Source organism: Brienomyrus brachyistius, chromosome 18 (assembly GCF_023856365.1).
Source record: "Brienomyrus brachyistius isolate T26 chromosome 18, BBRACH_0.4, whole genome shotgun sequence".
NCBI lineage: Eukaryota > Metazoa > Chordata > Actinopteri > Osteoglossiformes > Mormyridae > Brienomyrus > Brienomyrus brachyistius.
In genome coordinates, this window is record NC_064550.1 from 15784104 (window position 1) to 15807139 (window position 23036).

Sequence of the window (23036 nt, forward strand, 5' to 3'; positions counted from 1 at the left end):
ATTACGGAATAGTAATAAACTGCAGAAGTTTATTCAGGATGTACAGATAAAGATGAGCTTATCCAGAAGACTTCTCGCCCATTTCCTTGGAATATTAAACTTCGTTTGTAGTACAAGAGATGTCACTCCACCGCGGGGAATATTGCCAAATGAAAATCGTCTCTCTCACGCTGAATAAGACAGTCTCTGTGTTTTACAGTAGTCCTACTGCTTTGGCAACCCACTTTGTATGGCCCATAAGTAAGCAAAACGATGAAGCATTAAAGCATTATTCATTGTTGCTCATCCTGTTAACTTGTTTTTAAAAAACACGACACCATTTAGAAATGCTGATGTATTTATTCATTAGTCACTTTCATTCATGTACATAGAAACATACAAGCAACAAGATTCAGCCCAAGGGGGTGACCCACTTAGCAGGGTATCTAAATTAGCTAGATTAATTTAAGACATAAATCGATGCTGATGGCTGTAAACTATCAGTTTTAGCTCACCCTGTCCGCCATCAGTACACCCGAACTGTATTTGGACGCTGTTTTCAGTTCTCGTAATGTACGTGTAATGTACATGCTCATCACTTGACGATGGCTCATGACTTACCGATTTTATTTGTGTGTTGTTCAATGTTCGTATCTACAAAGCCTGTGAGAATGGCACTTTCCAATGTCACTATTATAAGACCTGGTAGGACGCAGCATCCATCCACCTCAGCACACTAGAGAGCAAGGGGTGGTGTTTGGCTCAAATCATGTGGCCCGTAGCAGGGTAGCAGAGTTGTACATCGGCAGACTCTGCCCCCCTCCCCTTGTTCCAGGACTGGCTGACCCTTCTTCCTTAACTGTATGTCAATTTGGACATATAAATAATAAATACATTAATGAATGAATGAACGAAGAAACAAAAAACAAGCAAGCAAATAAATGTTGATGACACTCTCATATTTCACAAGCTGCATTAGATCATTTCTAAGCAGGTCAGACTGCTAATGGTGTATGCCAGATTTATTTGTTAGTGCTGCATGCGAAAGTGTTGATGCTTACCACTTCACTTACCTTTGTGAATTTAAGATGTCTCCTGAGCTGATGGGTGATTCCGATAAACGCTGAATAACAGGGGAATTAAAAACGTACAAGAAACATGTACATACTGCTCATGAGTAAGCTAAAGCAGCCTTCCCATTTCTCTCATCCCTTACGCCTGTTTGGACCTTTTAGCATAATCATAGAGACCTCGGCCGACTAGGCTTGGCTCTTCCGAAAGGGGCGCGCCCAGGGCGGCACAGACTGTCATTTCCGCCGCTGCAGCTCCATGGTTTCCTGCTCTGCAGTCGCGCGGTTACAGAAGCCGTGGCGACACCTCGGAACGCGAAGGGGAACGTGTGCGCGAGCCCCTAGGCAACCCACGGCACCAAAACCCTCACGCGAGGTCTCTGCCTCGTGACAGTGGCCTTGGTCCGAGTAATGACCATTCTGTAAAAAAAAAAAAGAAAAATAATTACTGTCCTGTGAAATATAATTTGAATGGTATAAATTTTACCACTCTTTCAAATGTAATCAAAACAGGAAATAAACTAAAAGCAGCTTTGACCAATAGTCATCCCCGCCTTAGGCAATAATAAAACGGAAGCTTTTGGTTTTTCCAAATTAATAAGCTGTTAAACATAAGGGACTCTTTTTTATTATATGGGAGCGAGAGCATGAACAGCAGGGGTGTGGCTTACCTGCTTAGAGGTGCGCCCTCTTTTGCAGTCACTCAAAAGGAGGTGTATCCCTAAACTTCCCTGTTCCTGCAGACAAACCTGCTTACAACCGGCTTCCAGCTCCAACCATTTGTACCGCAACTTCGGATGTGTTTTAAAGGGCATTGATATAATTTGCGCGCGGGCTGTGTCACAGACGTACTGGACGTGGGTTCCAGTCCGAAACAGCGTCTCTTATGAAACTTTTAGCGGATCAGCGGGACGATCCTCCGAAAAAGCGATCCGATCGGTCCCCGGAGGAGATGCTTAACGGGGAGCCGAAGGGGGCACCTGGAGAAGGCTTGGCCGGGACAACAACACCGCGACCATGGCCGGGGGTAAGCTCAAATACAGAAGTGACAGCACTGAAGTATGCCATTGTGACAAAATGGAAACCATCACGCACAGGGCGCAGTCTTCGCAGCATCGCCTTTTTCCAAGAACAGTCCGGCGTCTAGTTTATCAGGAGAAAACAAAACCTGTATTTCTTCATTCCGGTTTAGATCAATAGCGGTGCTTTGAAGAATGTGCATTAGAGTTCAGCGCGAGAAGTTAACTTTTCATTCGTTTTGGGTATTTGCGCGCACAGGCTGGTATTCTTTTGTATTAGGATTATGTAGTATTTATTATTAATTAAGCCTATCATTATTACTTTTATTCTCGCAAGTATTATTGCTGTATTCGACTGTTCAACAGAAGTTACTATCTAAAAGGCATATGCTCGTCTGTATAGTATTTTAACGTGAAACTTGCGAAACCGCTTCATTACGCACCGGCGCCCTTGGAACTGTAGTCTGTTCTCAGTCTCGTGTTATACTATGGGTTTTACATTTCATGTTTAAACGTTTAACTTTTACTGCAATGCATACCGCCCGACCTAATAACACGCGTCTCATCATTGTGTATTTTTGTTCCTCTCACCTGTTCCTCATTTCTTCACGGATGTGTTATTGTGTCATCTGTATGCTTTGCGGGCGGTGAATAGTGACAAAAAATGGTAGAACTGACGAGCAACAGCAAGAGCTATGCTTTGGTATCTGGACTTGAAACCAGGATGGTCTGTGTTATAATAAGGGAGGGGGCACTATTGTTGTACAGAAAAGGGCTATCGGCAGAACATTTTCGGCTCAGTATCGCCCCCCGCAGGTCTCGTAAAGTTCCTGCCCTATTATACGGGGTGAGGCATCCCAGGCTTCTTCCTACACCCCTCGGGATATGTGGTTTTTTTTGGCACGGGCGGGAAACATTGTAGCAAATTTGGAACTACCCCCCTACCCTAACAAACGTCGGACGTGCACGCATGGATATTACAGCCAGTATATGCGTTATCATATTTCATTTCTGTATATATAGAGAATATTTTCAAAATATTTCCCACAGTTGTGTAACATTATAAGCTCTTTTTTCATGAACTGTGTTAATGATATCTTTTTTTTTTTAATGAAGATCTTGTTGTATCATATGTGTTATCCTTTAAGGCTGCACAACTACCATCCCCCAGTCTGATCCACAAAGACACATCTAATTTTTTACCTCTGCGTGTCTGACACTTCGTTTTTTCCTAAGCAGTAGGCGTGTCCCAGTGGAGAAATAAAAATGTCGACACCCGAACAACACCCCCTTGGGCTCACGCATGTTGCTTTCTACGCCTAGAGCCCCGTGCAGCTGAATGGGCAGACGCTCATGCGTGACGTCGCTGACCCCACGTCCCAGCCCCAGTTCAGCTCCGCCCCCTCTTCCCGGGCTCCGTCCCCAACCCCACCAGGCGAATCCCCTCCACAACGTGACCAGTGGGGGGGCAAATACGAGTTTCTTCTTTCCTGCATCGGCTACTGCGTGGGTTTGGCCAATGTCTGGAGGTTTCCCTACCTCTGCTACCGAAATGGCGGAGGTAAGTGATGGGGAATAACTGATTAATCATTCATTTATTTTACGATGTGATAAATTTATTTATTCTTAGAGATACGATGCAAAAAGCATGATACAGGGAATTGAAGCATTTAAAATATGAGGCCAGTGGCTGTTATATTTGCAGTCACTCAAACGATGCTTTTATATGGGCCTAAATGCACAGTCTGTAATATCTAATACAGTATTTCAGTAATTGAACAAATATTATGACACGAAAATCAGGAACCAATGGTGCTGATAACAGCTTGTGTCAGCTGATTTCGAGCGGATCATCACCTGGTAATCAGAATGTATCAGATACACTCATGATGGCATTTTAGCCAAAAAAAAACCTATAAAAATGACAAAGTAATGTATGATATACAGGCACCAATTAGCCTAGCTGAATGTTTGTGGGAGGCCACCGGAGTACTCAGAGGGCGCACACACACGGCAGAAGGATCTGAACCCACAACCTGGTGGTGTGAGACAAAGATGCTGCCCACTGAACCACAGTATTGCCCTTGTACATGATACAGAATATGCATCAGCCATACATATACATATTTGCTTGATACTGAGAGCATGAAATAAATCACAAGAAGGGAGTGAAAACAGCTTTAGGGTAGAAACAGATAGCAGTGGTAATAAATCACATCAGCGCTGATTTAAATGCAGGAGAACAGATACTGTCCTTTTATATATGACTGGAGTTTGGCTATCAGCTGTTGCCTCTGTTGTGGCAGTTAGCAAAATCGTAATAGGGGACGCAGCCAGGCAGCAGAAAGATCCCTTTGTTTTCAGATGGCAATACTCCGTTGTCTTGGAAACTGAGTTATTCTCCCGGCAGGTTTCTCAAGGTCTCTCCCCCCCCCCCCCCCCCGCCTGAGCCAGTAAAGGTGGTGGCTGCTGTGAAACACACACTTTTCTGCCTCTGGTATGCGGGGACAGACCAATGGGGAAGAAAGACGGCTTGCAGGAGACTGGAAAATATGTAAATCCCGAGGCAGATTTTCAGCCTCATACTGGAATTCAGCTTACAGGTGGATCGGGGGAACTAGTGCTGCGTTTGTAGCATAACTTCAGACTAACTGTGTGCACAGACCAAATGTCCCCACAATGTGATAGAAACCTGTTATTTTCACATTGTGGGGACCAATTTTTTCGTTCCCTACAAGGAGATACTCAGTTTTATTAAAATCTGTGATTACAATCAAAAAAACGAAAAAATGCCAAAAGTTTTGTATTTTGTTTGGTTACTTGTATACTTATAGTTAAGGTTAGGGCTGGGGGGGGGGGGGGTTAAGGCTGGGTGGGGGTTAAGGCTGGGTGGGGGTTAAGGCTCTCATTGTTGGGATCAGGGTTTTGCCCATGGAAATGAAGGAAGAGTTTTTATTAACATTTATTATGCTCTAGTACATATTAGCTCCGCTAGTTTAAAGACTCTTTCATATATCCATATTACAAATGTTACATATGAAAACTCATAAAAGCCTGTCGTGATTATTACTGTTTTTGACAGTAGATGTGAGTAATGACTTCCCAGGAAATGATGGGAGGGGGTCTCCTCGCCTCACCTCTCGGTCAGGGTCACTGGGTGGAAATAAATCACATAAACCTTACATGTGCAGAGTCTCGGCAACCGCTGTTATCCGACACATAACTTAAACGGCATTTCATTCATTACAGTACTGTGGTGTAATAGAACTGTCCGAGAGCTTAAGCATTGCTCATCCACATGGACCTTTTCTCAGTGGAGTCACCCTTCTGCTGCTCTGGATTTAACGTGGTTAAATTAAAATAAAAAAATCCTAATTTCTAATGAAGTCTGATTTTTATTTTTAGCAGTGTGACGTCTCATTTCATGTAGCTATTGTTTCGCTGTGGCACAGGGTTGAACAATGAAGTCGGATGTCAGTGTTGAAGTTTCGCTGCCCCCCCCCTCCCCGCGCCCCTCCCCGTCTGGACATTCTAGATGCATTGTACAGTGCGAGCATTTGTACCTCTGACACAGACGGGCGGGTTTCTTAAAGGGCCGGCACACATGAGTGTCAGTGCTGTTATGTTTTTGGTCAATGTCAGGCTGTCAGAGCCTTTCTGCTGGTTAGCTGTTGCCCACATTCTCCACGCACCCCTTAGTTTAGTGGAACATGAACCAAAACACGAAGCAAAGCCCCCCCCAGCAGTCCAACCCTGTACTTTTCGTTACACTGCCACATCACGGCCTGGTTTGCTAGGGCAATAGCGACGTCGCGCTGAAGGAATCTGTTTGCCTGTCCTGGCAGGCCCCGCATTTCGGGCCTGCGATGGCAGGACTCAGAGGGCGAGGGAGCTCAGTGCGTTCTTACTCACGCCATTATGTTACGGATCACGGATTTGAGAATGTGACTGCGTGGCAGTGCTTGCTGATTGAAGCTAATTCTGCCGCAGCTATGACGTCAATCCCTGGAGTCGTGGCAAGAGATCCGACCAATCAGGTTCTTTTTTTGTTCAGCTATTATTCCTCAAGGTACGAAATAGTGCCGGGCACAGCCATGAAGGTTAGCCTTCCGGGGGAACCCCCCCCCCCCCCCCCACAGATTTGGGCAGGAGAAAGGGCCTGTGAGATGCTTAACTTGGGATTCTGCGCTGTGGACAGGTGTATTCCTCATCCCGTACTTCATCATGCTGCTGTTCACCGGGGTGCCCCTCTTCCTCATGGAGCTCAGCCTGGGCCAGTACGGGGCGGCCGGACCCATCACCGTGTGGAAGTGCTGCCCCCTACTGAAAGGTCAGCCCACCGTCACATGCACACGGGTCGCGTCACCCACTGCCTTTGAAATTATTCATCACTCCTTTACGTTGACTTGATTAATTATTACTTAGAAATAAATTAATTATTATTAATGAATAACAACAACAGCAATAATTCATCCATTCATTTTCTATACTTGTGTGTCCAATAATAATAATAATAATAATAATAATAATAATGATTACTGTCACATATCATTGTTGATGCTACTTAGTTTCGTAACCAAATGTTTATCTATCATAATCTTCAGTCTTACTCGGGACGCAGTGCAGGTTAACTTCAGCAGAGCTGTACGGCACTGGGGCCTCGATCTCGTGGGAATCAGTGCTGATCTCCTGAGATCCTGAGATGTGGCTGTCGAGCCTCATGGTCCTACCCTCTAAGGTTACTAATCCCTCGCCATGCTTTTCAGGCATCGGCATCGGTATGCTGTGCGTCTCCACGTTGGTCTGCCTCTACTACAACGTCATCATTGCCTGGACTTTCCTCTACCTGGGCAACTCCTTCCAGAGCCCTCTGCCCTGGTCCTGTGAAGCAGCCAGCAATGCAGCACTCTGCGGGGTAAGGCTGCCCCCTAACCAAACCACCAGTGTACCACCCCCTAACCAGAGAGGCTCAGCACTTCCCGCCCCACCCTTCAGCAGCTCATTGTTGAACAAATGATCCACTCTCTATACTTTCTCTCTAATCGGATAAGCACTCCTTCAAAATAAATGCTCACATTCATGTCTCAGCGGGACTTAGTGAAATGAAATCACCATTTTCGTCAGGTGTGGGGAGGTTGTTTGGAGAGGAGTTACCATGTGCTGAAGATTTTCATGCACACCTGATACCATCTATGTTGGAGGAACCATATCGATTTACATGATATTCTCATCATGAAGACATAGCAGTGACGTTAGTATAAGGGGTATGGCGTCCTTCCTCTTTACCCTACAGGCTGGTGTAGTTCAGTACTTTTACTTTAGTGAATCAATTGCTGTTTGAACAATAATGCTGACACCCCCTTATCCCCCTGACAGAATGTCACCGTGGCAAATTCAACTGGTGGCAGGCCTCTCAGCCCGACAGAGGTGTTCTGGAAGTGAGTAAGCATGCTTCATATTGAGTACCTTTACCCAACAACTTTCTCCCCTTTGGGCCTTAAAACCACACCCTTCTGGTGGAGGGGGTGTCCGCTTTCCAAACCACCTACTGCAGTAGTCAGCTGGGATTCGGCACATGTGGAAAGGTGATGAAAGTGTCTAAGCGGAAGAGATATCTATTCACGTAAAGGAAGAGAGATGATATCATATTCCACTGCTTCTCACTTGGAGTTGTGAACATATGTGGAATGTTACTCCGGCCAGTAAGGACTTGAGAAGCCTCCACATCAGCGTACTGATGGAGCAGGGAGGTATTCCTTGGCCTTATACATACCAATAGGCGTATCTCTGTTGTATTTATGTTCGTGGGGTGATGCAGGCAGAGGTTTGCTGTAGTTTCCTGTTACCCTGTGTCATTGTCGACTTCCTCTTCCCCCTCCCACCCTTGTGTGGTCCACATGGCCTTGTTTTTAGTGAGCAGGTGCTGGGCGTGGTCCACAGTTCTGGACTACAAGACCCAGGCCCCGTGAGGTGGCAGCTGGCCATCTGCCTGTTTGCTGCTTGGCTCATTATCTTCTTCTGCATGCTGAAGGGCATCCACAGTTCAGGGAAGGTGAGCAGGACCCCCCTCCCCCCCCCAGTGATATGTTTTAACTGGCAGCGATTCTGACTCCACACCGCCCCCAGGTGGTGTACGTGACGGCCACGTTTCCGTACTTTGTGCTGATCGTGCTGATCATCAGAGGGGCCACCCTGGAAGGCTCCCTGCAGGGCGTGGCTTTCTACCTCACCCCCGACTGGGACCGTCTGGCTAGTGCACAGGTATGGCGGCCCTTGGTGGTCAGCAGCCTGTGATCTCGTCACGCACGTATGCGATGGTGGGGCCAGACCCGATGAGATGTCTGCTTTGCTGTTGATGTCTCAACTCTGGGACAGGTGTGGAATGACGCTGCATCGCAGATCTTCTACTCGCTTGGCATTGGAGTTGGGGGTCTGCTGTCCATGGCGTCCTACAACAAGTTCGACAACAACGTCATCAGGTGAGTGGGAGGCAGGGTAACGCTACGTCGGGTTATTTAATGCACATATGAACAGTACTGTGCAGAAGTCTGAGACGGCAGAAGGAAATGTTCCTTAATGATCTTCACGTTGGTGTAAAACTATGACATTATGCCTGTCAGAGTCTGTCACCTCAGCCATTTCAGAACTTCTGCTAAAATCACCTCAATATTCACCACAACCATCCAATACATTTACTTTTTGACTCGACCAATAATACTCCTCATATAGCTAATCAGTATCTCTGACTTTTTTCTAAAATAATTAAGTTAATATTTGCATATGTTCTAATGCTAAACTGTGTTTTTTGTTCTGCATAAATGTGCGCTCACTACCCAGCTTTAAAGATTTTCTTTTGACTGCCTAAGACTTTTGCACACACATGAATAAATGATTGCTGGTTGTGTGTTCAATTCTCAGGAAGGGATTTTAGTGCCATTAAACAAGATGCTTGAACGGTCCCAGTTATAATATGCAGGTGTATTGCTTTCATATATGTCATGCTGGTAATGGTGATAGCGCCAATATTGTCCAGCGTTTGCCTGCGAAATCTCAGAGTTTGACGAGGGCGGCTCTCTGCACTCTAGGGACACGCTGGTCATCACCATAGGTAACTGTGCCACCAGCTTCTTTGCGGGTTTTGCCATCTTCTCCATCCTGGGTCACATGGCCTGGCGCAAGGGCGTGCCCGTGGGAGAGGTGGCGGACTCAGGTAACGGGGGCGGGGTCTCCCGGGGGCCGCCGCACACACCTGTGCTTCTTTGTGTGCTTCGGGATTTTTATAGTTTCTGAGTTGTAAGGAGATGTCGCTCATTTTAGAAAGTTATAACATCAGATTAAACAGGCAGGAAGATTAAAGCAGACAACCAATTTTTTTATTTAAAAAGGTTTCAGTTAAAAATAACATTTCACAACACAAATCTATGAAAATATACAATACAATTTGCACATATTTATGAAAAGACTAAGCATTTTCATAGCAGATCAGTACTAAGAGGAGGCTCTGTCGATAGTGTGCTTTGTCATCAGAAGGTCACAGTGTGAGATTCCTCTCTTCATCTATCCGTTATCCTTGCAGGTCCGGGCCTTGCCTTTGTCGCTTACCCAGAAGCCCTTGCTCTACTTCCTGGTTCTGTCTTTTGGGCCATCCTCTTCTTCCTGATGTTATTTATGCTTGGGGTGGACACTCTGGTAAAGTTATATTGTTTAACGTCTCCAAGAAAGTATTGAAGCATCCTTTACATTGTGAAGAGCCTGCCCAGTGTTTCATGGACTTCCTGCTTAGTGACAGCTCCCTGCTCACTGCTGCCCCCTGCAGTTCGGTAACATGGAGGGCATCACCACCGCCGTGCTGGACGAGTTTCCCGAGCTAAGACGCAACATGAAGTACAAGGTGCTGTTTCTGGCTGCCCTCTGCTTTGCCTTCTACCTGATGGGGCTGCTGCTGATTACAGACGTGAGTGAAGCCCCCCATGTGCAGTGCATGTGCAGTGCATGTGGCGTGCATTTGCAGTGCACGTGGCGTGCATTTGCAGTGCACGTGGCGTGCATTTGCAGTGCACGTGGCGTGCATGTGATGTGTATGCGACCATCTCACATGACCTAACCCTACCGGCCTCTCCAGGGTGGCATCTACTGGTTCACCCTGATCGACTCATTCAGCACCAGCTTCGGCCTCATCATCATCACGCTCTTCATGTGCATCGGCATATCCTTCTTCTACGGTGGGTCTTCAGTGGCCTGTCCTCAACTGGCCCACTTTTTTCTGAGTGAGACACTCACGTGTGTGTGCCGTGCCCCCAGGCGTGAACCAGTTCTGCTCCGACATCATCGACATGATCTGCCGCTGTCCTCCCTGGTGCACCAAGTTGCTGCTCTACTTCAAGGCATGCTGGGTGTTCATCACCCCTTTCCTCTTATTGGTGAGTATGGCCAAGCTATAGGCGATAGACCCCAAACTGTGATGTTGGTAATTAGTAGGGTGGGTTGGGATGGGGGTTATTACAGGTAAGGTTGCAAACTTCAGTGAATTTTCCCATTAATTTCTGTATATTCCCATTAAGTCCTATGGAAAGTTTTCAACTTGGAATATTTCCAAAATTCCCCAGCTTAACTTCCCATGAAATGGAAAGTTTCCCTAAATTTCTGCCCTTTGCAACCCTAGCTGGTGACATGTTTACCATAGATTGCATTGTTTTTACTGGAGAAATTTAGCTTGGATAAATCGTTTAAGGCAATCTAAAATTTTAACCCTAATAGATAACCACTATGTTCCCATTCGTTCAGTTACATTTCATGTATTTAACAAATGCTTTTGCCCAAAATGACATACATATTTGAGAAAATGGTCACACAATCACTTGAACCATTGGGGATGAACAAGGCCTTTCTCAGAGGCCCGATGGTTAAATCACTCTACAGAACACGAGTTTCGATCTGGTGACCACCTGATCACGGGCACAGAGTCCTAACCTAAGCACACCAACCTACTCTTTGGGAAACATGATACTGTATCTTGTTATTAGTTGGTTGAAATACATTTCGCAGTGTAAGCTGAATGTCAGGTGATAGGACTGAGTCACAAAATCAGATCTGATTTTTTCCCGGTTCCTGGAACACGGTGAGCGGCGAGATTTCCCGCACGTATAGTATTAGTGCTGAATGCCTGGCACCCCCATCACTGTGTGATGCCCGTGTGCCGAACTGACGGACTGCCGATTCACACCCTCTGGGCTCCATCCTGGCTCATTTACAGTTCATCCTGACCTACATCTTCATGGAGATGTACAATACCCCGCTCCAGTACGGCACCTACGTCTACCCCTTCTGGGGCAAGGCCCTGGGCGTGTGCATGGCGACTACCTGCTGCCTGCAAATCCCCATCTGGGCCATCGTGGCTATGAGCAAGGAGTCCGGCACCCTGAGAGATGTAAGTGATCAAGGAACAAGGAATATAACAAACACCAGTGGGCAGTATTGTGTAAACATCTAGCATGGTTGGCATTACGCTTTAAACTTTACTACGTGATATTGGCCATAATGTTTAGAAACAATTAAAGAATGTTTGCAAATATCATATGCTGGATGATTAAATTAGTAACTGGAGTAACTGGAATAAAGTTCTGTAATCTTTAAGAACTGGAAGTGTTTCCTCAGTTTTGGCCATTGGTGTGCGTACGTACAGACATATATTCATACATATATCTACGCACAAGCAACCTAACATTAAATAAATATTATATGAAAATGGGACATAGGGTTGCTTTTGTGGGAATCCTCTGAGAAGTATGTTCAATAAATGAACAGAGGATATTCCACTGTTGTGAAGTGATGTCTGGCAAGAGCAAAAAAAATAAATTTTGGAGGATGGGAGGGAGGAGGCTGTCCCCGCTAAGCTAACAGGAATTACTTGAATATTGTTGTAACTGTGATCTGGGTTTGTTGTCTGGACAGCAGAGAGCTGTAACCATAGAAACATGAGGAAAGAGAATGTTGAAAGTTTGGACTGCCTGGGCTGACTTCGTGCTTTCTGTCTTTGTGTGTGTGTGTGTGTGTTTGTGTGTGTGTGTGTGTGTGTGTGTGTGTGTGTGTGTCTGTGTGTGTCTGTCCCCTCAGAGGTACATGAACGCTATACGCCCGCTCAACTCCTGGCGAGTCAGCAACCTGCAGGGCACCTCAGGCGAGCGAGTCGAGCCCGAGAGGGTAGAAGCGCCTTTCACAGTCAACCTGACGGAGTCAGACTTTACCGCTATGACCTGGGACAACGCCAGCGAGGAGTGAGCTGCTCCCCCCTCTGCCCTCCCCTTCTCTTCCTGAAGAGCGCCTCCATGTGGCCGGAGGGCAGAAGCACGGCCAGAAAGGGCTAGGCTGAGGAGGATGACTTGCGGCACCTACGTCTCTGTGGAGACACACCGCAGTTCCCTGCTTCCTCGAGCGGCCGTGTGCATCTTGCTGGAGGCTGAAGTTGAGCTTCCAGGACGGGTCCAACAGCTTCAGAAGCCCCCGGGGATGGTGCATGGGAAGTTACCTCACACATCATTTTTTTATTTTGTATTTTTATTCGCTAGGAGCAACAGATTGAATCTGTTGAATTTACTATGGTGTGTCACATGCAAACGCACAAAATATGCAAACGATACCCGAAAGATGACTATCTTGTGCCTGTGGGACAGTTTTATTACTGTAATAAATCTAGTTTTAATTATTTTGTATATAAATATTTAAAAGATCTCATTTTAAATGCCCTTTGTATACCTGTGTGGCTGAATGAAATTGTTGCTGCCAACTTGTTCAGTTATTGTAGAATATGAAGGGACACAGACCTATAAAAGTGTTTCCCAACCCCCCCAGACAATCCACATTTTTGCTGCCTGACAGCTCCCAGCACGCCCATATCAGGTATTCGGTGTTCCTGATTGGCTGAGAGCTGAGAGAGAGCAAAAATGTTGACTGTCTGGGGATGTCAGAGAACTGGGTTGGGAACACTGCTCTAGATGTCTGTTCAATCTAAACGTGCTACAACTTTCAGTTAAATGATGCTTTGTGGTTTGCTGATGTCTCTCTGATTTCCCTCTTCCTCTTGGTGGAAAGTGTTTTGCGAATTCTGAGTCACTTTGATGCTCTAGTGTGTAAGTATAAGGATGGAGGGATAGAACTCGATACAGTCATATAGATCATTTTGCTACATTGTTACTTCACTGTTGGCAGGGAACCAGCAACAGGATGTAAGTTCTCATGAGGAGAAGCAACGGCCAGCTGTGGCCTGCAGTGCCTTGGAATGGTCACAGGGGGGCAGCGTAAGCGCATTAGCATGCGGCCAGGAGTCTCTGCACCTTCCTCCACCCAGTCGTGTGGCCACCTTGGTTTTGTTTTTACTAAAAAGATCAAGGAAAAACAACATCAGCATATATCCAAGTCTAAATAAAGGAACTTCCGTTTATATTGAATGGATACCTGTTTGTTTTTGCCAAAACAGTGTAAGAAGCTGCCGCCGGTGGCGGCAGCAGTGCGGTGTGTGTTTGTGTCTTACCGGGCCACCGTGAAAGAATACAAGCCCTCACACATCTGTTTAGAAGCATGTGAAGTTCGACACGTCCAGGAATAGGTCTCCGCATCGCGTGGAATGTTTTTGCAAAGAATGTTGACGTTCTGAAATATACAGTTTATAGATGTTCGAAGTTCCACTGAACCAGGATGCTGTGAGACACGGTCAACGAAACAGAGGCTCCCGAACACCATGGTAACGGGGATGGGGGCCGTACGGGGCTTTTGTGAGGCTGGGCTTTCATATTCATCACCTCCATCGCCATGGGAGAATGCTGGTCGCTGTTTCGTTTCCCAGCTGGCACGGGGGGGGGGATGCCTAGTTAAACACAGGATTGTCTAGCAGGGTAAATATTGAGGCCCTCTGCTCTATGGCAGTGTTTCTCCACTCAGTCCACATTTTTGCTCCCTCCCAGCTCTCAGAACACCCAAATGGGAGAATCAAAAACACTAACTGTCTGATACAGGTGTGCTGGATGAAAGTAAAAATGTGCAGTGCGGTGGTCCCCGAGGACCGGATTGAGAAATGCTGCTCTAAGGATCTCCAGGTCCTGCAGCAGGCCTGGATCATGTGACATGTCACCTGCTTGACCTGAAGGGCCATCTTCCCCACTAAAGAATTTGTGTGAATGTCCCAACCCCACACCAGTAATCAAATGCAGTTTATTACAGTGTTAGCAGTGTTCAACCAGACCCAAGAACCGGCGTCCAGTGCAGGCAAAGAAAGAGAGAGGAATGTTTGTTCAAAATAATTTATTGCTCTCATGCAGGGGTCTGTTAAACAACAGAGAGTCCAAAACATGACCAGAGATGCATTTCATACAAAGGCAGAGTGCTTTCAGAAGCAGAAAAAAGGGAGGTAGCAGGCAGGGAGGAAGGCATGTCTGGGCTGGAGCAAAGGAGTCTGATACAAAGCATGACCTCCCTCCTCCAGCCTTTGTTCCGGCTCTGCTTCAGGGAACATGCATCAAAACACAGAACGACACAATTCAGACAGAGCCGGGCGAAAGCCGCCTGACAGTGTTAGCCGTTTAAAGCTTCTCCGTGCAAAAAATATGTTTCGAGACAGATTAGAAACTGGCAACCTTAAACATAGTTTTACAAAAACAAACAAAAAAAATGACTTCCCAGCGTGGCAACCCAAGACGACAGCAAAGACGTCACCCAGATATGTTGTCCAGGGGAACTCGTCCAACTCCAAAGGCACAATAACAATACGATTACTGGCCTCTTTGGATTTAACATTTATCAATCTCACGCCATGATCTGACACTCGTTTCCTGCTAATTGCCTTTTTGCAAAGCATCTCACAGAGCTCACAAAACTGGCCGCACTGCACCGCTGCTGATGTCCAGAAAGGAATCGGGTCAAAGTCAGAAGCTCAGATTCTTTGGTCATCAGCACCACCCCATTTTTGAGGAACCGTGCTGAATGTCCAGTGTTGTACTGTGGGTGAGTTCCAGGCATCCGGTGGCCGAAGTTGTGAAGGACAAACACAGAAGTGGTTCCACAGTGGTGGAGAGGTGCACAGTGGAGGTGAAACCCCAGGGTTTAAGATGGGGGCAGGAGCAGGACCCAGTCTACACATTGGGCTCAGAATTGTCAGGTGACAGGCCTCCTACCCTGACACCACGGCAACGGGTGAAGAAGGTGAAATCAGGGCTCTAGAAAAACATGCCACGCTTCATGACCTCATCCAAGCTCACCGCTAGAGGCACTGCTGAATGACATTCAGGAGATACAAGATGACAGAAGCACCAAGGTGCCACTTCCCATTGGGCCCCCAGGATAGAGAAAAGAGGGGACAGTTACAAGACCAGACTGCCAATGACACACTGCATTGACCCAGTCAGCTTCGTGGATGAGGAAAAAAGTATTCTGATTTGAGCCAATCAGCTATAAGAATGGGGAGAAAAGTATTCTGATTTGAGCCAATCAGCTTTAAGGGTGGGGAGGAACATATTCCGATTTATTTCGGCTCCGACATTCCTTTTTGTTCTGAGCTCCTGAAATCTTAAACATTTGCTGACGATTCATGAGCCTTTAAACTCACATTTATGACAATAATAGTTGTTCTTAAAAGCCCAGCATTAAATGACCTCCTAATGAATAGATGCAGTGATGTAACTGCTATTTCAAAACGTTCATTTGGAGACATATACAAGATTTTTTATTTTCTTTTTAAACTGGATGGAAATATGAAAAATGCATATATTATTTTGGATTTCACTTAAGCTGCATTATATTTTAACACTTTATAAGCAACTATAACACAATATATACATTAAAAAACAAGATATTTGACAATAAATACATTATAAAATGTTTAAATTCCATATACTTAATGTCATACTGACAGGTTTTTTGATGGTCAAAAGAAATTTTAAAAGTTTTTTCCCAGATTTCCTGACACAGTATACCAGTCTGAATGTCTCCAAGATTTTTTTTTTTTGTCAGACATGCATAGATGATGCAAGAGTAGAGGGATGACTGAAGCCCATCTCCCATGAGTGGAGCTGCGTTAGACACTCAGGAGGTAATAGCAATGTTTTATTTCGTCCAGAGGGACAAAACCATCTGTTTGTTTTATTTGCAGCATCCAGTAACTCGATTGCCTGTTATTGTGTGTGTGTGTGTGTGTGTGTGTGTGTGTGTGTATACACACTTCATGATCAAAGTCACGGTCCAGCGCTGGCTCAGTGGAACGTGCTAAATGTCATTCAGCCCTTTTTCATTTTTCTAACACAGGTATTCTGATGTTCCTCCTTCTTCTGGGTCAGGCTGCTCAACTCCTGCTTGAATGGGGGTGGGGGGGTGAAAGCCATTAGAAAAGAAGGAAATCCTTGCATTTAGCACATGCTGAGCAGCTTAGCTGAGATTAGCGAAGGAGACGTTCAAGGAGCCACATCGACGGCTGGACGACAGCAGACACGTGCGAAGAGGAAACCAAACGACGACGAAGATCCGGTGAAGCCGGAGCGGCAGCCAGGCACCGTAAATCCCTCCTGGACGTTGGCATTGTTGCCCGCAGGATAAATATGCATCGGAATCCTCCCCCCATCCCAGTGCAATTCTTAGCTCATGACAAATAAATGCAACCCCTCCACCCCCCTAAAACAAAAACATCATTAAACAGTGAATCGCTCTCACAGGTTCACAGCGATGAAGGATCTTTCAGCTCTGAAACTCTGTAACCAGAGAGATCATATGGAAACAGAACATAGCCCTAAAGTCCACGCGCCCCTTTTTAGGAAGGTCATTTAGGCTCTTCTTACTTTCTCTGCTTCTTGAAGATCTTGAATGTATGTTTCTTGCGGTTGCCACTGGAGTCCGTCTCCTCCCCTGTAGAACCGCTGTCCTCCTCTAGGGGGCTCTTCTTGGAGGAGAACTGAGGTGTGCGGCTCCCTGCCCTGCCCCCGATAATACCAATCTGCCCAGCAATGGGGGAGGGCGTGTCTGGATCAGTGGATGCGGGGGTGAGCGAGCGGGAGGACTCGGAGGACGAGAGTCGCGTCACACCGCTGCTGATCTCCCCGAGGCTGGCAGACTTCTCCATGCCACCATAAACCCTCTTCATCATCAGTGGGCCGTCAGCATCACCCTCCAACCAGGCCTCACCCTCCGGGATTGGGCGGCTCCCTCCATTGGGGGTGTGGCCATGAGAGGGGTGTGTCTGGGACGTACCACGCAGGGGGTGACCCTTGGAGCCGTAGGACGCTGTCAGGCGCTGCTGCTCGGTGGCCTTAGTCAAGCACAGGGAGGAGTCCGAATCGGATCGGTTCAGCTCCCTGCAAGCATGAGAGAGGTAATTAACATAAGGAGGCGCAGCTTTTGCTATAGAGATTCAAGCTTGCGAGGCCTTAGTCTGGCAAGGACCAAGGACACATCTGGCAGGGCGGGAGACCCACAAGGCTGGGCACGAACCCAGGGAACTCTAAGCAGTTTCAACCAAGCAGTGGGTGTGGAGGGGGAGGGGTGAAGGGTTAGCAGGTTGCAGATAAATACAGAAAGGAAATGAATTAGCCAATTAGCAAAAATCATAGAAGCGCAATGTCAAATTTGTGATTTAGTGGGGTTAAGAAAATAATACATCTAACCAGGAAAACCCTCCATCCACACACAAGCAGAGGCCTGCACCCATGGAGAGAAGGGAACTGAGGCTTTACCCACAACTGGACTGCCTAGACCGCAGAGCATCGCCATCTGCAGGCGGGAGGCCGCATGGCAGGAAATGAGAGATGTGACCGGGAGTGCAGGAAGGATGCTGAGCAGAAGATCGAGGGGGAGGAGATGGAAGAGGAGAGGGGCAGATAATCGACGGGTGGGAGACCGACGAGGAGAGTGGGGATGGGGGGCGGAACTCGAGGTGTCCCATGGAGTGCCTGCGCGCCCCCCAGGTCCAGGGTCGCGAGTGCGTCCGGCGGGAACCGGCGGCACAGCCACCATCCTCCTGCTGCCCTGCCGCAGAGCCACCCTCTACAAACCTCTGTGAGCTCGCCCCCAGCTGGAGGTCCAGGTGGCGCTGCCGCAGCGACATCATACTGGGAGCTGTGGGCATAAGAGCACACATACGCACATGGTTACACAGTGGCCGGGCTCTGGGGACCTGCTCACGCACGCACACGGACCCGATATCACGGTGTCTGCTCTCACCGCCGCGTTAAAGTGCCGCCAGGCCAGCGAGGACGCGAGGGAAGGGAGGAGAAGAGGAAGTGTGGGAAGCACAGTGGGCGGATGAAAGCGGAGAAAGAGGCAGGTGGCTCTGAGCAGTGAGGACTCTCAGCCAATCAGGTTTGAATGACAATCTCATCTACATGAAAGAGCAGCACTGTCAAAACTGCCGTGGAAATGGATCCTGGTGAGGGACATACATTCTGGGTGAACAACTCTAAAGTCTTTCTCCTCCCTGGAATTCTTTTTCAAGAATTTTCCCCCTGGGGTCCATAAAGTTTATCTTAATCTAAGCTTGCTCATTCGATTTATGCCAGCAATTAAAACAAACAAACCCTCAAGCAGACAGGGTTTTGTAATGCCCTTAAGGTGACCTGTGGCAGTTGTTTGGAAAAGGACTGCAGTGCTGCGAGACGCTGCTTTTGTGAGATCTTTATCTTAATTTGGTAATTTCCAGATTTAAGAGCCTCAATATGCCTTGATTTCTGCCTCTCCCACCTAGTAGGGAGCATTCATTATGCAGCGCAAGTTGTACGTAACAAAATCATCTCAACCCCCACCAGCTGCCTGTAAGCATTGGTGGGGGGGATGTGAAGTAGCCAGTTGAGAGAAAACAATGTGACTTTTACAACCCCCACGGACACCCCATGCCTCATGGTGGCTACGTTCTAGTTCTTTCAAGATATTCAAGGAATGACATTTTACAGTTGCTTGTACTAAAGAGCCTGAAGATCTCTCTTCACAGGCTGTCAAACTGAAGTCTTTGTGGAGCAAAATAGCCCTTTTGAAGTCCTGCTGAACAGAAGAGAAGTGCATTAGCTATCATGAATATTGGAAGGATGAAGGTTCTCTTATGCCGCTTTTCCACGGAGAACCGAGCCGTACCCGAGCTGAACCGTGAGGAGAACGTTTCCCACTGTTAAGTATGCGAGCTGTACCCAACCCTCTTTGGTGCTTCTCTCTTTGCCTGTGTGTCACTGTTGTTCTCCAAACTCGGAAAGGCCTCTACCGAGCCGACCCTTCAGTGGAGAATCGAAACAAGCTGGAACCTCGCTCGTCTCTTTCTGGTACAGGTTGGGTACGGCCTGGTTCCTGTGTGTCAGTGGAAAAGCGCCACAAGTTATCGGTTTGCCGAAAAGTCTTAAACTACAGACTGTTCAAGTTGTGTTTGAAGGTTCCGAGTCATAATTCTAGTGCCTACGTTCTACAGGCAGAAACATTCAGTCCAAGTTTTTTGAAGGCAGGTGATGATTTGTTGGTTATAGCAGCCAATCCGAGGATAAACAGTCAACAATAATGACATTTGATTCAGCATTTCTACAAGTACAGGTATGTAGGAATTGTTAGTTTTCGCATATCCCATCATGCTCTTCCATAAGACGTATGTCCATGTAGGAAAGAAGCTTGGGGTCTGAGTGCAGTCAGCCACTTATCTGGGAACCTCCTCAGCATCTTTCATGGTTAACACTCAAGGGTCAAAAGATGATGCACGTTCTCTGCCAGCCAATAGGATCTGAACCAGCCACCTTCTGATCAGAGGCAGTCCTAACCCGCAGAGCCCCACACCACAGTGGAAGCTTATACCATATTCTTCTTCCACCTATGGAATTATTAAGAATTGTCAGAGATAACAGTGCTAAGTTAGCTTAGTGCTAAACCTGGTTGACGTATGGATGAGTAACAACAGACACATTGAGTGATATGTGGATGCAGAAAAAGATGAAGCGATTAACAGCTGTGAAAGGAAGAAAAAAAAAAGTCAAAGGTCATTAAACAGCTCCTCACAGGGAAGCTTTCATCTCAGCTTACAGAAAACATAAACATCACCTCAACCTAAAGCACCTCGCCCACCCACCCCCTTTGCGGAGAAATGCATTCGTAGGCGAGCAGAGGCATTGCACTAGGACGACATTTGGGAGAGGGAGAGGCAAAGTACAAAGTACAAGAAGGTTAACGCGTGAAGTTAGGAGAAACGGCGACTGGTAAGAGAATAGGGTAGAAATTCGGGGAGGGGAAGGACCCAACCGGAATGCTTCCATTGGGAGGAGAAGTCGACACTCGCTGGCCACAAGTCGCTCACTTGACGGTTCATCTGCCAGGCAGCGTCTGGAGGGTCACGGGGCCAGGATGGCCAATCACGTGGAAGGTAGGAACAGGTGGACGGAAAGGGGTGGGGGGGGGAGGGAGGCCGTGGTTATTATGATGAACCGACACACAGCTTAAAGACTGTAGCAGCGCAGGCCTGCAAATCTGACTCCACCTACGACTCTCTGGGGATCACCACTCCGAAACCGTGGGGACCGGCTGTAATCCGGTTCTCCGACAGGCCGATCACAGAGCCCCAGCAGCCAACCGGGTTTCAGAGAATCCCAGCTTCAGAAACTGATCTGTGATACTGTGTTGGAGGAGGATCTGCTTCAGCTTAATATGCCGTGGAAGAATCCGAGTACACAGGAATTAAGCAATTAATGGGTAAATGTCAGGTGAATCTTTAGAATGGCTTGTCCACCTGGAGTGACTCCAGCAGCAATGGAGGACGGAGGCTTTACAGAAGCAATCCTGACCTCCTGTTGACTGGGAAAAACACCATCCCACCCCCAGCGTGGACCTCTGAGGGAGAAAAACCCGGGTTTTCAGTGGGGCTGGAGAAGTCGTCTCTTCTGCCTTACCTTCGGAGACAGACACAGCCCAGATAAGCGACGACAGCTTCCAGCTCAGAGCCCTCATGGACCAACGTGGCATAGGCCACAGCCTCAAAGGGCCCCATGTCACCGAATCATTGCTCATCACCCCAACTGAATCGAGCACACGAGTGAGGCGGCTTAGGGACCCTGGGGCGCTGGGGCCCCAACAGCACCACCAAAATCAGAACTGGGCCAGGCAAGTGACCCAGAATGGAGTCGAGTGAATGCGGAGTGAATGGGCACTGTGCCTAGGTGGCATTACAGACACACTACTTTGCCATTTGGTCTCGCTGGGGCACCTGGGACCGACATTAAGATCAACCGACACCGCAACAAATACAAAACTGCAAAACTTGTTTCAAGTTTGAGGTTTTTTTCTTTTTTTTTAATTTCCAAAGTGGATGAAAACACAACAAAAGTACAGGATCCCAGGCACTGAAACTGAAGCATATACAACTTACACCACAGGAGGCCAAATGATGACATAAAAGGCACAGCATTTCAGGAAAGGCATCCTGTAACTGAACAGGGGAGGGGGGAAACCAAGGATGTGCTGCATTTCTGTTTATTTAACATCACAAGATTTATTCCAAATGAGAGCGGCTGGGGCGCCCCCTTAAACCCGAAGTCCTCTCGCGCTTTGGCCTGCCTTCTCTATCCGGGGGAATGCTCTGGCAGCAGGCCGCTTCTAACGTTCGCGGGGCGTGCTATTTCTCTGAGGATGGCTGCTTTTTGGATTTTCCCAATAGGCCCCTGGGGTGCCTCTGTGTTCCCGCCCCACACCCCTCTGCCGATTCGGATGGGCCCTTACATTGCAGCGTGCCAGGCGAAATGATGTCCTCGTCCATGTCGTCGACATCGTCGGAGACTATGAGGTGTGATGGCACGGCCCGCCCCGTGCCACCCACGAAGCTGGGGTCCAGGTTAAGTGCAGAGGCCAGCGAGGGCAGGCCGGGGTTGCTCACGATGGAGAAGCCGGTCAGGTGCTCGATCTGCTGCCAGCGATGGAGCTTCTCCCTCAGCGCTGCCGTCACCTCGCCGAGCGCCTGTCTGAAGAGAGAGGGAAGAGGAAGCAAGAATGGGTGTTAGAACAGTGAGAGAAGGGGGGGAAAGGAAGACGACAATGGGATGTGAACGAGCGGGAAGGAGGTGGGAGCGGTACGTTGGAAGAAGAGAGGAATCCAAAGTCAGGCCTCCAGGACAGATCGGAGGTGGAGGGACTCACTTAGCTGTGAGGATCTTGTGGTCCACGTCGTCCAGCGAGGAACTGTGCGCCACGCTGAACGTCCCGAAGATCGTGTTCCTCTTCTTCTTGATCTTTTCAGCCTGGAGGAATACGACCGTGCGTGAGCCCCCTCCCCGTGAATATGCACGAACGTGCGAGTCCTGGGCCTCGGAGGCAACAGAAACTCCCATTGTGACGAAACAGACTGCAGGCCACGTGGCCCCCCAGAAGAGCAGGGCTCACCCCCTCCTTGGCCACCAGCAGCTGGCGTTCAGCGTTCAGCTTCTTGATGTTGTAGTACTGCACCTCCACCTCATGTGTCAACTGCAGCCATTTCTGGAGAGGCTCCGGCGGGGACCAGTTGCCCCTGGACTCCAGCTCTTTCTCTGCCTTCTTCAGGGCCATGCGGACCTAGGAAAGGGGGGAGAGGGGTCCAAGATCAAACAGCGGGACACATGTTAGCGAAACCTTAAATCCACACCATGCTGTTTGTGTGGGTGAAGATGTATACGCAATTACATTCCTTGCAGGACTGACACGTAACAGTGGACTTCAGTGTCACCATTAACAAAACAAAAAAGAGCTCAGCACTCAGGAGATCCAGATGTCATCTGCGGAACCCATGATGAGATCCACGAGAACACGACACCCAGGAATCTATGAGCAGAGCTTCAAATGACCCACGATGAGCACGTGTGGAGCTAACGTAAAAACCCAACAAAGTCCAACTGCGCAAACACACACCGCTGCACATTCAGCCAGTGCACCTCTACATGGTCTCTGCTGTCCTCGAAGCAGTGAGCAGACGCGCTTCTACCCCAACGGCGGCTCTCGCTCCAAACACTCG

General features: G+C 47.8%; 2 protein-coding genes across 9 annotated transcripts in view; one reads left to right on the forward strand and one right to left on the reverse strand.

The window, feature by feature from the left end:
* The first annotated feature begins 1730 nt into the window (after nucleotides 1-1730).
* Nucleotides 1731-13512, forward strand: slc6a7 (solute carrier family 6 member 7). The gene is made up of 15 exons (XM_048984170.1): nucleotides 1731-2076; nucleotides 3392-3629; nucleotides 6267-6398; nucleotides 6835-6983; nucleotides 7445-7506; nucleotides 7982-8120; nucleotides 8195-8329; nucleotides 8444-8547; nucleotides 9154-9278; nucleotides 9645-9757; nucleotides 9885-10022; nucleotides 10191-10290; nucleotides 10370-10488; nucleotides 11322-11495; nucleotides 12182-13512. Exons 1-15 carry the CDS (start codon nucleotides 1936-1938, stop codon nucleotides 12344-12346), a joined length of 2034 nt encoding a protein of 677 aa, XP_048840127.1. The 5' UTR covers nucleotides 1731-1935; the 3' UTR covers nucleotides 12347-13512.
* Nucleotides 13513-14347: 835 nt separating this feature from the next.
* Nucleotides 14348-23036, reverse strand: part of stim1b (stromal interaction molecule 1b) — a 28185-nt gene continuing 19496 nt past the window's right edge. For 4 of the 8 annotated variants that reach the window (XM_048983248.1, XM_048983250.1, XM_048983247.1 and 1 more), the window contains exons 9-14: nucleotides 22433-22600; nucleotides 22190-22290; nucleotides 21776-22014; nucleotides 20306-20386; nucleotides 17776-18157; nucleotides 14348-17397 (exon numbers count right to left, since the gene is read on the reverse strand). In XM_048983248.1, coding sequence (XP_048839205.1) covers nucleotides 16881-17397; nucleotides 17776-18157; nucleotides 20306-20386; nucleotides 21776-22014; nucleotides 22190-22290; nucleotides 22433-22600 — 1488 coding nt within the window. In that variant the 3' untranslated portion in view covers nucleotides 14348-16880. Of the gene's footprint in view, nucleotides 18158-20305; nucleotides 20387-21775; nucleotides 22015-22189; nucleotides 22291-22432; nucleotides 22601-23036 lie in introns of all 8 variants that reach the window. The other 4 variants (XM_048983253.1, XM_048983251.1, XM_048983254.1 and 1 more) reach the window with 4 other exon arrangements.

Bases quoted from the DNA above. Each gene is read 5' to 3' on its own strand.
- slc6a7 (XM_048984170.1), top strand. From the start codon at position 1,936: ATGAAACTTTTAGCGGATCAGCGGGACGATCCTCCGAAAAAGCGATCC. The intron at 2,077-3,391 runs GTAAGCTCAAAT...TTCTACGCCTAG, and splicing joins CACCGCGACCATGGCCGGGG to AGCCCCGTGCAGCTGAATGG. The intron at 10,291-10,369 runs GTGGGTCTTCAG...CCGTGCCCCCAG, and splicing joins CGGCATATCCTTCTTCTACG to GCGTGAACCAGTTCTGCTCC.